Source organism: Poecilia mexicana, unplaced genomic scaffold, assembly GCF_051168715.1.
Source record: "Poecilia mexicana isolate PSO_F unplaced genomic scaffold, ASM5116871v1 scaffold_18, whole genome shotgun sequence".
Classification (NCBI taxonomy): domain Eukaryota; kingdom Metazoa; phylum Chordata; class Actinopteri; order Cyprinodontiformes; family Poeciliidae; genus Poecilia; species Poecilia mexicana.
The window spans coordinates 26,198,345-26,209,751 of NW_028263387.1; the positions used below are offsets into that span (position 1 = coordinate 26,198,345).

Genomic DNA, 11,407 nt, shown 5'->3' on the forward strand with positions numbered 1-11,407 from the left:
ATCATCGGATCCACTGGATCCACTGGTTCTGATGGTTCTGATGGTTCTACTGAAGATAAAAAACCTGCTGCAGGAATCCTTCTCCTCTTATCTGTTTAATGTAAGTTATATAAATAAAAAAATGGTAAAATTATATTAAATATTCTAAAAAATAACAAATGTTTCCAAATGTTTCTCTAAAACTTAAAGACATAAAAACATTTAATTTGTTTGGATGATTTTAAAGTTTTCTGATCCGTTACAGATCAAACTTTTTACATCCTCAGGTTTATTTTCCCAAATCAGAAACAGACTGAGATATTTTTGGTGTTTTATAAAAGATATTTTAAGAAAATTCATGTTGTTGATTTGGCGTAAGTTAAATAAACTGAATTATTAAAGTTAGAAAGTTTGTTTGACTTGATGGACGTTTTTGTTTCTTGAAATCTGATCAATGTGTTGAACTTTGGTTTCTATTGTCTCATAACTGAATTTATGGATGTGATATGTCATTGTTTTACCTGTGTTTATGATGCTGACGGACATTATGAACGTTTGTTTTCCACCTGAAGGTCGTCTGCCACACCTGGTTTCTGCAGCTGAAGGTCGTGGAAATGTTTTATCATGAGATTAAACCTCTAACAGATGAATATTGTTCAGTACTTTCTAAAAATAAAGTCAGATGAGTTTTATGACTGTACAGGTTTGGTTTCACCTATCAGTTTTATTTTAGTTTTCCTTTTGTACAGATTCATTCTCATAATTTGTGTTTTGGATGTTTTCAGCTTCAGGTTTTCCTTCCTGAGTCTCAGGTCAGTTTCTGCTCCTCAGCCTGTTTTCCTGCCTGTTTCCTGTCAGCCTGGTTCATTTTCAGCCTGTTTTCTGTTTCTGTCGTGTTTTTTCCTTCCTCAGAGTAAAATCAACATTTGGTTTCATTTTTCTCCTCTGACTTTCTATCATCCTGTTTTTATCTCCCTTGTTCTCAGAGAGTTGAACCTCTGTGTCCTCCAGCTTTATCGTTTATTATTATATGTTTCATTTAGTTATTATATTTAAATCATTTTGAATTTTTCTGAACTGAGTAACAAAACGGAGGAAAAGTTTCAGGTTGTTCTTGTCAAAGTTTGGACAGAGCCGGTTTAAAGAGACCAACGTCTTTATAACAACAGTACAGTATTGATGGTTTTCCCACTAAATGAATATTTCGTTCAGGTTCTTTATTTGAAGAAAAGTAAATACTTCCTGCTGTTTGCTAGTCAGATTGTTACACAGTCGATGGAAACTCATTTAATTAACACAACATGTTTAAAGATTCACTCTAACGGTGAAATGTTTTAGATTAGTGAGAACACAAATTCATAACTTCAGAGTGAAAAAGGTTTTAATTTCATTTTAATCAGAAAACAATCATCAGTACCAGCCAGAAAAACTGATTCAGTCCAGAACCAACTGAGGATCAGACGTTCGGGTTTCCAGAACCCGTTTCTTGATCGCCGTGACGTTATGAAATGAAGCGTCAGCTCCAGAACATCTAGAGATCATATTTCTATAAAGACCAGCCTGAGTCCAGGAGCTTGAATGTTGAATCTCGGACTGATCCAAACTGATCGGATCCAAGTGTTGGATCAGAACCAAGACTTCCTGTCAGGAGGTTCAGGATGGACCAATCAGCTGCTTCCCTTTAACCATGAAGAAGGCTCCGGCGGCCGCTCCCAGCAGACCCACCATCACTCCCACCGCACACAGAACCGCCGGGCCGGAGCCAGGCCCGGGCGGCACCTCCGCCTGGAACTCTGCAGACAGGAAACAGTCAGTCAATCACTGCTTCAGCTGCTTCCTGTCTAGTCAAAGGCCACTCACCCCAGGTCCTGGTCAGCGGCTTCCTCAGAGCCGGATGGTCCACCGAACAGCTGTAGACGTCTCCGAACTGAACGACGATGTTCAGCCTGGAGATCTGGGTGAAGGTGCTGCTCCTGCTGGGCAGCGGGACGCTGAGGCTGCTGGCCGCAGTCACTTCCTGTCCGTTCTTCATCCAGTACACTTGGACCGGCGCCGGACAGAAACCAGAGACATGACACACCAGAACGTTCTTCTCCCCCAGAACCGCATGGTGGGCCGGGTAGAGCAGGCTCAAGGGGGGATCTGTTGGCAGGGAGGGTCAGAGGAAACATTATGACCGGAGGACACACACTAAACACACACATAGACACACACACACACACACACACACACACACACACACACACACACACACACACACACACACACACACACAGGATGACATTAAACATCAACAACCAGAGCACACTGGTTGTTGATGAGCCATCAGGAAACTAACGATCAGTCTGATCTAATCTTGTTCTCTACCAGTTCAGGAACAGTTTCCTCACCAAGCGGATCAGGAATGTCCTTCATTTCTAAGCGGAGAGCCTTCAGGTTGTCTTTGCAGAACTTTTCTCTCTCCACAGCTCGCTCATAAAACCCTGGAAACTCTGGATGGACGAGGAAGTGCGGCATGGTGACGACTCCTTTTCCTTGGACGAAGTTGGCGTGCCAAACGTGTTCACCATCCAGAGCCTTCATGTCCATTTCATTAGCAGGTGAACAAGCCACCACCTCTAGGTCCTCATGTTGGACTGGAGGGAGCAGGACCGGGTCAGAGGGATCAGGCTGAGTAACCAGGCTGGATGAGGAGGGCAGACGCTCAGCAGCCGCAGACACACAGAGCAGCAGCAGCAGCTCCATCTTCAGCTGGTCTGCTCTGAACTCATCGAGTCAGTCAGAAACTCTCCATCCAGCAGCCAATCACAGAGCACTGTTTAGTGATGTCATCAGCAGGTAGGCAGATGCTCCGGTCCTGCAGGTTCTGCTCTCTGATTGGTCAGACTGTGACTGGACTCCGCCCTCTACCTGCAGGTCATTGGGTCAGATTCCTCTGACTCTGGTTCACCTGTCCAGGTTTTATAGACTCTGTTAAAGTGTTAGAGGAGATCTTTACTGTCAGCTGAGAAAGGAAAACAGGTCCAACTGGTTCCAGTCAATAAATGACAAACATTATGGGATGAATATTTAAACTGTTTTTCAGATTAGATAACAGGATCAAAGTTTACATCTTTTATCTCCACAAAGTAAAAAAAAAATCTGGTAAAATATTAAAAGAGGAAATATTTTGTGTTTTCCATCATTTCATCATTTCTATTTTCTGTTTTGTCTTTTCATCAGTAGTTAAAGAAATAAACTATCAGTGGAATAAAGTTTCTTCCAACCAGCAGAGGATGAACTCAGAGCAGCTAGCATGGGGTTAGCATCACCACAAGAAACCAGCTGCAGTCAGAACGGACTGAGGGTGATGGCCGACCCGGTTCTGCTGGGTCCATGGTGGGTCTGACCGACAGGGAGGAAAGTTTCCATCCTGGTCCGATTCATCGCTTAGCAACAGCAATGAACCAGAGACAACATGGCCACCGCAAGGACGCTACAGCACAGACAACATGGCCGCCATAGAGAGCTACATGTTCTCCTGTTTGCTTTGTGACCAAGAAGAAACGCAGTAATCCAGACGAAACTCTGGATTACTGCTTTAGAGAACAATTATTCGCCTACAGACACTTCTGCTCATTTCATCTCTGCAGCTTTTAAATCTATATCACCTTTTCAAATCACAGTCATGGGTAGAAAAGTCGAGGAACCGCTGTTACAGAACCTGAATTTTTCCAGAAACCCAAAACTAAATATAAATAATTTCTGCTCCAAACAGAAAAATGGAAAACTACCACTTCCTGTCTGACTGTAGATGGTTTCTGTTCATTTATTTTGTTGGTAAATTTATGTCCCATTAATGTCATGGGATGAAATTTAATGTTTAAGTTGGTTTTAGTCTTTCTGTGAACATGTGAAGGAGTCAAACTGAACCTTTCATGACCATCAAGACATCTAATGCAGGTTGATGGAAACTTGATCTGATCAAACATCTCAGCTGCTGCAGGAAGCTGGAGGCCGATGACTTCATGTGATCTGATGATTTATTCAGTTTGAGACTCAAATGGCCTTCATGGCTAATGTTTGCTAATGCTAATGCTTGCATCATTTATGAAAAACTTATTTACTTTGAACAGCACAAGTTTTTTCTCTTCCTGTTTGTGTCAGACTCACTAACATGTCTCCATTACAGAGTCATGGAACTAGTTGGTTAAACACTCTGACCTCTGACCTGACTGTAATGTTTTCCTGTAGGAATTACCTCACATGTTAATCCTCTGACTGAACCGTTCCTTAATCCCATTAATCCCAGTGCTGTCCCAGTAAACATGACCCATTAATCCCAGTGCTAACTCACTGGGCTACCAGTAAAATGGCCCAGGTCTCTTCATAGGCTGTGATCTCCTAAATATGAATCCAGCTGCTGTAAAAACATAAAACCAGGTTAATGTTCCGGATATTAACCATTGGTTCTCTTAAAAGTGCCGGAATTGCTGTTCAAGGTCAAACATTTTCTGTTTCCTGTTAATCAGATCAGAGATCAGACAACTGAAGAAAGTTTTATCCAATCCCTGCAGTCCATAAAACCAGATAAGATTAATCTTTATTGTCTTTGTTTCTCTCAAATAAAACACTGAAGATGCCATCAACATAAATGAGAAGATATAAAACACATTTAAAATATGAAACATGTTATTTCAGAAATGCTGCTATGCCACCTGCAGCTGCTGCTCCAGACTCTGGTAATATTTGGTCCCAGATTTAACCTGGAGACATTTTCTCTCTGCACTTTTCCTGTCTGGTTCATTTTCCCTCCTGACAGTCAGGATGGTTTGTTCCAGGTCAGGCCTGGATATTTACCAGACTCTCAGAGTCCAATAATTCATAATGCTGAACTGAAAACCTGATAAGACTCAAACCATCAACTGGTCCAACAACCAGTAGGCAAGGCAGCTTTATTTATGTAGCACCTTTCAGCCGGAGACAATTCAAAGTGCTGTTATAATAAATGTTAAAAACAACATACAAGTCAGGGAAAAAATAAAAATCAAGCAACATTTTTTGCTTGATTTTAGAGTCATCATTCATGCTAGCATAGGAACCGGGTGGGAGAGGGGATGTGTCCCCCCCAATCAGTGAGGGCAGTGAGGCTTAATCACAATCAGATTTACAATAAACCCCTGCATGTTATTGTTTATATGAGAAAATTTCAGGATACAGAGAAAATCAGTTAAATAAAGTTATACAAAAAGTTTGGATGTGTCTTCTTTGCCTGGGGTAAGGGGCGGCTGGAGATCTGGAACTCTGAGGACGGAGTAGATGAGAGGTGAGTTAAAGGCCGTTAAAAGGAGAAGCCCCCCTAGTTGTACTTTAACAGCTTCTCCTTTGCTGTGGATCGTAGCACGAAATTAATAATACCTAAATGTCCAAGTTTGATTGTCAATAACGCAGTTATTCTACCACGGCAGTACGGCTTTGGATGGTATGTATGTTGGGGTTCTGGTTTCTGTAGCGCTGCTTTTCTTTTCTCTAGTCATCCACTAGATGGAGACAGGAGGCTGTGTTGTCCAGAGGCGTGTTCAGTCGTCACACCTGCAACCCATAGGCGCCGGGCCAGGGTCCATGGGGTCATATGCCCCTCCACTTCACAGCACTGCCCTGCTGGTTCCTTCAGTACAACTAACTCCTTTTAACGGCCTTTAACTCCTTTTAATGACTTTTAACTCCTTTTAACGACTTTTAACTCCTTTTAACGGCCTTTAACTCCTTTTAATGGCCTTTAACTCCTTTTAATGGCCTTTAACCTCTTTTAACGGCTTTTAACTCCTTTTAACGACTCGTTGCCATAGCAACCGACAACAACGCCCCTAAAACTGAAATATTTCCCACACAAAGAGCAGAACATTCAATCTGTCAGTCATATGGTTTTAGGCTTAATGTTTATTTTGTGATTATTAATAAGTGATCGCTGTGGTAAGAGGAAAAACTATAAATATATCGATGCACTTGACTTTACAGCATGGCTAGATGCTAGCTCACTGTTACCGCCTCTTACTCTGCAGTTGTGGAGTCACAATGTCTGGGATCATGAGCGCCCTGGTGCAGAAACTAAACCCTGAAGCAAAAATCAAATATGTCATGCATGAATTCACATGAAATCATGACATATTTGATGGATTGCTGCATGTGTACAGGCCAACATGCAGCAATCCATCTCAATCTTTTGTCGACTGTCTCTCTGACAAGTTCTTCATTTTCTCTTTTTGGTTTTGTATTTTTTATTTCCTTTATTTAACCAGGTAAACCCCGTTGAGATCCAGATCTCACTGTCAAGAGGGACCTGGGCAGAAGTCTGCAATACACAGCAACCTGATTACAAAATACAAGTTATTTAAAACATATGCACAAGTGTAAAACGGTATAAAACAATTTAAAAACAGTGACACTGTTTAAAAGAATCTTGTTGCCTGTTTTTAAGAATCACTCGAAATAAGTCCAGTGAAATCAATTCTGACGTCTTGAGTTCAGACTGGAGTCGATTCCAGGCTGTAGGAGCATCGCACTGAATGCTTGCTTCCCTTTTTCAGTTTGAAAACGTGGAACATGCAAAAGAAAATTGTTGTTAGAACGTAAAGAATGGGAATTAACAGATCTATGTAAAGAGAGTTTAAGAATGCTGGAGCCAAGCAGAGTAGAGATTTGTAAATCAGAATCATCAAGTGATTAGTTCTCCTGCTCATCGTCTCCTCTCAGAGCGTTGCGGAGACTCCTCCAGAACTCCGGCCTCCTCTCCTCCTCTTGAGGCCACTCCAGGTAGGTGGTGGAGCTCATGAGTTTGCGCAGTTTGCAGAAACGTTTGGGGACGTCGTCCTTGGACAGCGGCTCCAGCAGAATCAAAATGGCAGTGTCTCCACCGGCCTCAAACAGCCAGAAGTGGGAGAAGTCCAGTTCATAGCGGCACCAGTCGGACTGGACGAAGTTCTCGGAGAGGACGAAGACAGTTCGACGACTGCGTTCGATGGCGCTCATGATGTTGTCCATGATCCAGTGTCCAGGAAGGAAGTCTCGCTTGTGGAGACAGAGAGTCAGCGGGGATGTTGGATTCTCTGAGTCTGAGTCACTGGAATAAGATAAGAATCCAGGTCATCTTATGTCCTTTATTATAAATTTGAACAAGAAGCCTTCCAGCACACCTGGGAGCCGGGAAGCATCTACAACCTGCAGGACTAGGTTTGGAGACTATGAAAACTCAGCATTTTGTTGCAGCTTATGAGTCTAAGAAAGGATTTAACCAGGTTTCACAGATTGCAAACATATCCCTTTGTGGAAAATAGTCTAAAAGTGGAGGACAGTCAAAACTACTGCCAACATGCTCCATTCTGATCCCTCAAGCAGGTTTACCTCAAGACAGACTGCAAGATGCTAAAACAAGTTTCCAACAGCCCTAAAATACTATCTTGGGATCTACAGCAGGCTCTTGATACTCTACTGGAAAGTCCAAGGCTTTACAATGACAAAGAAACTTACAAGAAGGAAACTTGTACTTATTTAGATTAGGCTCAAATTTCAGTATATCATGCAATTATCTGACAAAAGACAATATTTACAAAGTGGCTTCATTCATCCTATTGCTTCAGTATCACACTAGTATGACTTTGTTCACTGATAGACTTCATATTGTAATTTTTCCAGTGAAGATGTTTGTATGTTAAGATAAATCATAATTTATATGCACCCATTCAGCTGTGGAAACAGCCAACAGTGAAGAAGCACCAGTGCAAACAAAGACGTTTAAAGGTTACCTTGGCTCCTCCATCTCAGGTACCAGAAAGTTTTCCACCCAGCTGGCATCTTGTTCACTGTAGGAAACAAATGCATCAAAGGACAGCAGTGGATCTGTTCCCTCCGTGTTTCTGTGTCGCCGTCGTCGTTGGGAACTTCTCTTGGCCTTGAGCCATGCCCAGGTCATCTTCAGGAACCAGAATGCGTGGCATCGCCAAAGCAGGCCAGCAACCAGTATCCCAAGAAGCAGTGCAACCCCACAGCTAACAGACACAAACAAAACCGGCTGGCACTGGATGATGGAGAGGTTAACTTGACTCACTGCCTCCCCCTGCAGGTAGAGAGGGGAGTCACAGACATAGGTCTGATGTTTGTCTGTTATTTTCACATCTCCGCTTCCCGTTAGTTGTGAGTGGAGGAATGTGATGAATTCACATGAACAAACAAACTTGTTGTGTCCCGCCTCGAGGTTCTCAAGTCGTCTGTATGACTGAAGGTCTGAAAGGCTGAACGCGTTCAAGGTGTTTGACTGCAATGTGCAAAACCAGACTGGATCAGCATGGAGAACACGGAGAGACACAACGTGACGGATGGGATTGTTTCTTACCTCTATCGTGAGTGTTTGCAGATTGGGGTATGGGCCCCCGGAGCTCTCTCAGAATTGGCATTGTCAGCACAAACTCTTTGAGATCGTTATAGCTTAAATCCAACACCTGTAAAGAAGCAAGAATGAGATAAATAGAAAGCATCTTTTCAGTGGGAAGGTTTACTGGTCCTTGATCCAGTCTCTGTACCTCCAGAGATTTTGGAAGACAGGGAGTGACGATGGTTAGCTTAGCCCGGGAGATGTTCAGGTACCTCAGGGTGGACGGCCAGGAGCAACTGGAGGGCATGGAGTTGTAGCTGGTTCTGCTGATATCCAGCTGGGTGAGCTTGGTGAGTTTGGTGACCAGACGACTCAACGTGGACAAAGACTAAACAGACAAACGTTCAAAGGTTTGCACTCTGAGCAATTTTACACAGATTTTACCTCAGGTTCAACGCTGACACCTTCAGAAGGTTTCCGCTGATGTTTAAAACTCGGAGCTCCTGGAGAGTTTCTTCGCTGTCACACAGCATGTAAGACAGAGTCAGGTCGGTCAGCAGATTATCGGACACATCCAAGTACAAAGTGTTCACCATCATCTTGGTTAAGTAACAGGATAACAGGAACAACTGAAAGTAAAATGAGAACAGAGCTGTGAGGAAAACATTTATCATTATTTTTATATTTTAATGTGATTTAGGATGGAACCACACAAAAATACAGAACTCAAAATAAAATGCTGTTTGGTTAACATGAATGACAAGGAGATGAAAAATTATTTGCCTGCTGATCAAACTATGATTTAAGATTAAAAGCATCATAGCCTGATTCACATTACCACCATGCAGACAGATTTTTGTATGTGAAGTGTGATTTTTACCTTTGCGTTAATAATGGAGAGCTTCTTCTGGTATTGCAACAGATACTGCAGTTCTGAAACCATGGCAAACTTCAAAATGTCTAAAATTGTGACGTCACTGGCAAAGAACTCGTCCATGCTTCTCAGATCTGTCCGGTTAGCCGTTACCCACCTAACGCAAAGCCAGGAAATGTTTTAGCCACATCAAATACTAAATATTCAGGTTTGGAGGAACAGTCAAAATTATTCATCCATTAGAAGTCTCATCAGATGTTTCGCCTGACTGGAATTAGTGTCTTGAGGTAACCCAGTGCCTACTTGAAGCCCAGCTTAGGCAGTCCGACTGTCTCACATAGTCCAAAAAAGTGATTGTCAGGTTAACTGGTGTCTAAATTGCCATTTGTTATGGGTTAATGATTGTTTGTCCCTATGTCTGCGTTGCTCTGATGGACTTTTGTCCAGCGACTGCTGAAGATAGACTCCATGAACTCCACAAACTTTCAAGGATAATTGGGTTCAGACAATGGATGGATGGATAAAGTTTGACTAAAAGAGTGATGAACAGCTGACATGTTGGTTTCCTACCTGCCCTCGCCTGTCAGAGTTAAACCCACAATGGAGAGGGAACTGAGCGGGACTCCATCTAACAGTGCCAGCATAGAGACACAGGCTTCATCAGACAGAGACACATTACGGAGAGACAGATATCTGGAGAGAAGAACCAAAGGAGAATTAACGTTTGCTAAACATTTTGCTCCATTTAAGTTATTCTAACAGCAAAAAGGAGGTTATTATCAAACCTGATCATGTTGATTGAATCTTTAAAAGGTTGAACAGACACATAATGAGCCAGATGGAGGTCTGACAGAGTGAGCCGAGTTTCAGGGTAGCACACATCATTGAGCACAGCTGCAGCCAACGCAGGGTTTGTTAAAAACGGGCCGTGAAGACTTAGAGTGACACGACCCAGAGGCCAAATGTCCCCAAACGTACCAGAGTCGTACCTGCAGAGAGACAGAGTCAAAGGAAGAGGGAAGACAGCGGATCGATCAACAAGGGTTTGGACTTTGGTTTTTGTTTATTTCCATGAATAAACTGCCTGGCAGTTATTTATAAATTTTTAGTTTTTTTAGCTGAAATTTGCCACACTGCTGGACAGGACATGTAAAAAAAGGAGAAGCAATAAACCAATAAAGTCCAGTGAAAAACAAAGACCACCAGAACCTTTGGAGAACTGCTCATCAAGCGCAATTTAAAAGACTCTGAGAACATCTGGGAGATGGAAAACCCAGAAAAATGAGGGCTGGTTACCTGTCCAGATTGTTGGCGTTAACAGTAAGCTCTTCCAGGTGGGTGACTCCTGATAGGTCTTCTCTCCTGAGCTCCTTCAGATCTGGACCTCCAAACATCAGCCTTCTCAGTTCGGAAAGTCCAAGAAACAATGAAGGGGAGCCGAGAAAGCTGCAGGAGGCCAAGAAGGACATGCATGTGATGAGTCTGGTCTTTGTTCAGGCATTTGGTTGCAAAAAGGACGAGAGACGGCATGGAGGTTCACCTTCAGACAGGACAACAACCCTAAATGTTTATCCTGAGCTGGATGGTTTCTATTTAAGCATTTTCAAATGGCCCATTCAAAGTAAAGACCTTCATCCATCTGAGAACCCGTGGTAAGGCTTTGGGGATCTTCACAAAATGGGTAAAAGCCTCTGCATCAGAGCGTAAGCCGCCCTCCTCACCTGTACGGATTGTTGAGCAGGTTGAGATGCTGCAGCAGCTCCAGCTTGTTGAACCACTTGGGGTTGAGAACCGTCAGCTGGTTGTCAGACAGATCCAGTTCCTCCAGGCTCCACAGAGAGTCGAACGCTGACGGATGGATCTCAGCTAACCCGTTAGCTGCAGGGCAGAAACACTGCATTCAGACACGCTCTACTGGTTTTTTCAGTTTGAATCCCTTGATTGTTACCATGGAGATCCAGAAGCGTTAGCCGTGAGTGTCCCATCAGGTCATCTTGGGTCACCATGGTGATGTTGTTGAAGGAGAGATCAAGGCTCAGAGCTTGGTCTGTTACCATGGGAACGCGGGTGAACCCACTGTAGGAGCAGTTACAGGCGTGATGAAGGTCGCAGCGCCTGCAGGTCGGCCTCCCATCATCCCCGTTCGCCGTCTGACCCCAGATCAGCGAGAGGAAGAGGAACAGTGCCAGTACCCCCAGATGCCTCAT

The 11,407-nt window shown here is 43.2% G+C and overlaps 2 protein-coding genes across 2 annotated transcripts; both read right to left on the bottom strand.

The window, feature by feature from the left end:
• Positions 1-1,342: 1,342 nt before the first annotated feature.
• LOC106924267 (RLA class II histocompatibility antigen, DP alpha-1 chain-like) lies at positions 1,343-2,755 on the bottom strand. The gene is made up of 3 exons (XM_014997876.2): positions 2,370-2,755; positions 1,840-2,121; positions 1,343-1,772 (listed from the first exon to the last, which is right to left on the bottom strand). The coding sequence occupies exons 1-3, from the start codon at positions 2,722-2,724 to the stop codon at positions 1,633-1,635; spliced, it is 777 nt and encodes a 258-aa protein (XP_014853362.2). The 5' UTR covers positions 2,725-2,755; the 3' UTR covers positions 1,343-1,632.
• A 3,456-nt stretch (positions 2,756-6,211) lies between these two features.
• On the bottom strand, positions 6,212-11,407 carry LOC148154367 (toll-like receptor 2 type-1). Its single transcript, XM_088015867.1, has 11 exons — positions 11,149-11,407; positions 10,922-11,078; positions 10,497-10,646; positions 9,986-10,189; positions 9,771-9,893; positions 9,207-9,357; positions 8,791-8,955; positions 8,535-8,714; positions 8,324-8,453; positions 7,761-8,289; positions 6,212-7,078 (listed from the first exon to the last, which is right to left on the bottom strand). Exons 1-11 carry the CDS (start codon positions 11,405-11,407, stop codon positions 6,682-6,684), a joined length of 2,445 nt encoding a protein of 814 aa, XP_087871993.1. The 3' UTR covers positions 6,212-6,681.

Bases quoted from the DNA above. Each gene is read 5' to 3' on its own strand.
- LOC106924267 (XM_014997876.2), bottom strand. From the start codon at position 2,724: ATGGAGCTGCTGCTGCTGCTCTGTGTGTCTGCGGCTGCTGAGCGTCTG. The intron at 2,122-2,369 runs GTGAGGAAACTG...CCCTGCCAACAG, and splicing joins GGACATTCCTGATCCGCTTG to ATCCCCCCTTGAGCCTGCTC. The intron at 1,773-1,839 runs GTGAGTGGCCTT...TCCTGTCTGCAG, and splicing joins GCCGCTGACCAGGACCTGGG to AGTTCCAGGCGGAGGTGCCG.
- LOC148154367 (XM_088015867.1), bottom strand. From the start codon at position 11,407: ATGAGGCATCTGGGGGTACTGGCACTGTTCCTCTTCCTCTCGCTGATC. The intron at 10,647-10,921 runs GTGAGGAGGGCG...GGCCTCCTGCAG, and splicing joins CTGCTCAACAATCCGTACAG to CTTTCTCGGCTCCCCTTCAT. The intron at 9,894-9,985 runs GTTTGATAATAA...TCTTCTCTCCAG, and splicing joins GATTCAATCAACATGATCAG to ATATCTGTCTCTCCGTAATG.